General features: G+C 46.9%; 1 protein-coding gene across 2 annotated transcripts; it reads right to left on the bottom strand.

The window, feature by feature from the left end:
- Positions 1-625: 625 nt before the first annotated feature.
- LOC111674268 (stress-activated protein kinase JNK-like) lies at positions 626-3,522 on the bottom strand. 2 transcript variants are annotated; one of them, XM_023433768.1, is made up of 4 exons: positions 3,184-3,255; positions 1,321-1,508; positions 1,007-1,136; positions 626-932 (listed from the first exon to the last, which is right to left on the bottom strand). In XM_023433768.1, exons 2-4 carry the CDS (start codon positions 1,467-1,469, stop codon positions 672-674), a joined length of 540 nt encoding a protein of 179 aa, XP_023289536.1. In that variant the 5' UTR covers positions 1,470-1,508; positions 3,184-3,255; the 3' UTR covers positions 626-671. The 2 variants fall into 2 exon arrangements, with proteins under 2 accessions (XP_023289536.1, XP_023289537.1); XM_023433769.1 differs by lacking the exon at positions 1,321-1,508 and having other exon boundaries at positions 637-932; positions 3,184-3,522.
- Positions 3,523-4,416: the final 894 nt, after the last annotated feature.

Genomic DNA, 4,416 nt, shown 5'->3' on the forward strand with positions numbered 1-4,416 from the left:
CTTGTATATCGAGTCCAGACCTTGACCTCGCACTTTTCCTATTTTAACATTTTTTTTCCTTTTCGCAAGACCAAGACAGTTATGTTAAAAAATCATTTACAAAACTCGTGATATTTTTAAAAAGCAACTATTTTTAATTTTTTTTTAGACAAATCAGGATTTTAATTAATCCCGTTGGTCACCATCGACCATGATAGCCTTGGTCTCACTCTTGTATATCGAGTCCAGACCTTGACCTCGCACTTTTCCTATTTTAACATTTTTTTTCATTTTTGCAAGACCAAGACAGTTATGTTAAAAAATCATTTACAAAACTCGTGACTTTAATAGTGATATTTTTAATTTTTTTTATAGACAAATCAGGATTTTAATTAATCCTGTTGGCCACCATCGACCATGATACCCTTGGTCTCACTCTTGTATATCGAGTCCAGGCCTTGACCTCGCACTTTTCCTATTTTAACATTTTTTTTTCCCTTTTCGCAAGACCAAGACAGTTATGTTAAAAAATCATTTACAAAACTCGTGATATTTTTAAAAAACAACTATTTTTAATTTTTTTTTAGACAAATCAGGATTTTAATTAATCCTATTGGTCACCATCGACCATGATACCCTTGGTCTCACTCTTGTACATCGAGTCCAGACCTTGACCTCGCACTTTTCCTAGTTTAACATTTTTTTTTCCTTTTTGCAAGACCAAGACAGATACCGCTTATCCAGGAAGTCCTCACCCTGTGGATGATGCCGGCCGAGTGGAGGTGCTTGATGCCGCAGAGCATCTGGTAGAGGAGATAGGACATGCGCTCGTGGTCCAGATCCATCTGGATGACCTGGCACAGGTTCGCGTCCATCAGCTCCATCACCAGGTAGACATCCTGGAACTCGTCGAGCGACCTCTGGGGCGTAAACGCGTTCAGGAGCCCGATGATCTGGAAGGAATCGGGAAGTTCGACATCCCCTCTATCGGACTCCACCTCGAAATATAAAAATCCATATCACTCACGTTCTTGTGATTGACCAGCTTCATCAGCTTGAACTCCCGATACGCCCTTTTGGCGTGTGTGACGTTCTGGAAGGGCCTGGAGAGCTTCTTGATCGCCACATTCTGCGCCGTGACCGTGTCGTACGCCGCGCTGGAAGAAGAGGAAAAAGGTCACGGGGAAACCATCCCCAAGGAGAGGGTGACTCGAAGGTTCCTGGCGCACCCCCCGGGACCCATCCGTCCCCTTTGATTTACCCGAAAATGATCTTAGAGGGAAAAATCTCCCCTTTGGACGGTCTAGATTCCAGGAATCGACCTTACCGTGCTCTACTCACCAGACTACGCCCTGGGCGCCGGTTCCTCTCGGCTCCACGTTGACGTATCTCTCCGGGATGCAGAACTCCGTGTCCCCGCAAACGTACCGGTGGTATCCGCTCCTAACATTCCCGGCGATCATCGCATTCGTCGGCAGTGCGTTATCCATACCTTTTGGCTGGCCAACCCTCGGGACCCGGGACTCTCTCTAGCGATACCGGACCAACCACAACACCAACCACAATACAGGGAAACGAGAACGATTCCACCGTCAGGAACCTCTTCGTCGAGGCGACGAACCGATACCCCCCAGCTCTCCTTTTCACTCCAGAGTTGAGCTGATTTTTCAATCATTTAATTATACTCTCGCATGTTTATATACAAAGTAAGGATTTTTTTCATTCTCCGAATATTGCAGCACCCTTCGTGCGAAGAATATATTTTTTTTTCTTTTTTTTCTCTCTTTTTTAACGTGCGCTTACAATGCTGGAGGGTATCAGAGGTCCTGACGGCTGCCGCTCGATTCCTGGAACCATCCATGCAATTTTTCTGCCTCGTGCGGGAATTTTTTGTACGGGTGCTCTCCCGTGGGATATCCAGGAAAAATCGCGTGGTTGAATGGGTCCAAAAACCGTGCAGGAAGAGATGAAACAAACTACATTAATGACATTAATCTACGGTTCGATTAATCGCTCGAACGCGCTTTGCGAATTTTGGCGAGATGATGGCAAGGCGAGGTGTCCTGGATTTTCCAGGAATTTTTCACGGGTGGAAAAATTGGTTTCGCGACGCAAAGGACGCTCGAGACGCAAGGACGAGCTCGTGTCGCATGCATGGATGCGGAAACGGCTGAAGCTGCGAACTTGAAACACAAAATACTGTGAAAAAAAAAAGGAAAGATCCGATGAAAGTGCATGGATGGTTCTCCGTTTCGGCTTACCTCGGTCCTCGACGGGATGCGCGCCTAGGTGTGCGAGAAATTAGGGGAAAAAGGCTCGTCGAGAGATGCGCCCGGAAAGAAATGGAGTCCTCGCTAGTCTGAGATGCAAGGGCATTTTTAAGGATTTTTTGCGATTTCCCACTTTTCGTTTCTATTTAGAAGACTTCCCGAAGTGCCTCGAAAACGAAATCGGACATTCCGCCCTTTTTAAGGGGACGTAACTTCGAGGGATCCAAATGCGAGATCCGTTGAAAATTGGTAGTCTCCCATTTTCAGGGAAACCCATTGAAAATCGACCTCTTATTTAACAAATAAAAAATTAATTCGAGGTCACGAGATCCATGGAAAATCGACCTCATCCAATTTTCAGTGAAATTAATTCGAGGTCATGAGATCCATTGAAAATCGACCTCATCCAATTTTCGGTGAAATTAATTCGAGGTCATGAGATCCATCGAAAATCGACCTCATCCAATTTTCTGTGAAATTAATTCTCCGTGACGAGATCCATGCAAAATCGACCTCATCCCATTATCTGTGAAATTAATTCTCCGTCACGAGATCCATCGAAAATCGACCTCATACAATTTTCAGTGAAATTAATTCTCCGTCACGAGATCCATGCAAAATCGACCTCATCCCATTATCAGTGAAATTAATTCTCCGTCACGAGATCCATCGAAAATCGACCTCATCCCATTATCAGTGAAATTAATTCTCCCCACGAAATCCATCGAAAATCGACCTCATCCCATTATCAGTAAAATCGATATTCCAGGTCGCAAGATCCCTCGAATATCACAATCCGCCTTCGTCCTCATTTTTCAATTTCCCAGCAAGACTCCACCGAGTCCAGGAGCACCCTCTCGTCCTCTTGCGATTTCCATAGTCAAGGGGAATCCCTCGGGAGCCTCTAAAAGGGGGTAAAGGGGGTGGGACTCACCAGACGATCCCCTGGGCACCGGAGCCGATGGGCTTCAGGTTCTGGTACCGCTTGAGGATGGTGAACTTGGTGTCCCCGACCTCGACCGTGTAGAACATGGCTGACAGTCGGGTTGTCATGTCAGGCCCCAGGTAAGGCATGCGCCCCGGTGCTCGCCGCTCCTGCACCTGCACCTGGGCCTCCCCCTGCACCCCCGGGCACTCCTGGTGCACTCTGCGGGGACTTGCGCTCTTAGCCACTTTGGCTGCGGCTAGGATGCTGGGAAGGACCTCTCTCGGACGAAGCAACGATCCTGCCGAGACGTTACTCTGGCCCGATTCCACCTGGAATCGTCTGAAATCGTCGAAACTCTTCAGTACTCGAATCCCCGCAATCCCCTTCAAAGCGGGAAAAAACGAGAAAAACTCCAGGCTCTTAACCCTCTGAACACGGAGCCATCTCGACATATGGGCGAAATTCGTCTGACCGTGCAGGCAATATTGGACCAAACGTCGGGCACCTTTAGGCGCTCTTAGTAACCAAAGAAAAAAAGAAAATGAGGTATCGTGATTTTATAACTTTTCGCCGATAAGTATCATTAATACTGGTGTTTCTTATCTCGCTCAAAGATGTTTGGCTCGAAACTCTACCAATCTTCGGGAAAAAAAAAAAAAAATAATGACAACATAGGTGCGTTCATTTTCCTGCATAATTTGCCGCCGTCATGAAATCATAAATTCGTTTAGAAATTCATGGAAATTGTATGGTAAATCACGTTTTACTACGAACTTGTGCATTGAATGTGCATGCATTTTATGAATAATTGTAACGGCGCAGCGAGCCGTGTAACGGCCGTTAGAGGATCCGTTGTCCAAAGCGAACGGTCGTTTCCTGCGGCGAGGATGCGCGGAATAGCCGTCGCGATTATTCGAGGAGCTCGAGCGTTAACCTCGCGATCTTGCCGTTTAACGGCATCGTCGGGGCGCAACGGCGACGAGACTCTTGGACCGCTTCGCGGGGGCGTAACGGCCGTTACGTCAAGGAACGAGGGGAGATTCCCTCCGGGTCGATAAGTCCCAGGAGCGGACCTTCCCGTTTCGTCGTTCCGCGAAACGAATCCTTTGTCTTTTTTTTTTTATTTCCCAAGGAAATGAGTTCTGCGATAACGCCGTTAATTTTCTTTCCCAGGATTTTGGAAGTCGCGACGAAGATTCGACCTGGACGAAACGGCGATTCTGAACGGGACGTAGAGCA

The sequence above is a fragment of the Orussus abietinus genome, unplaced genomic scaffold (genome assembly GCF_000612105.2).
Source record: "Orussus abietinus isolate OABI.00-Male unplaced genomic scaffold, Oabi_2.0 scaffold1369, whole genome shotgun sequence".
Lineage (NCBI taxonomy): Eukaryota > Metazoa > Arthropoda > Insecta > Hymenoptera > Orussidae > Orussus > Orussus abietinus.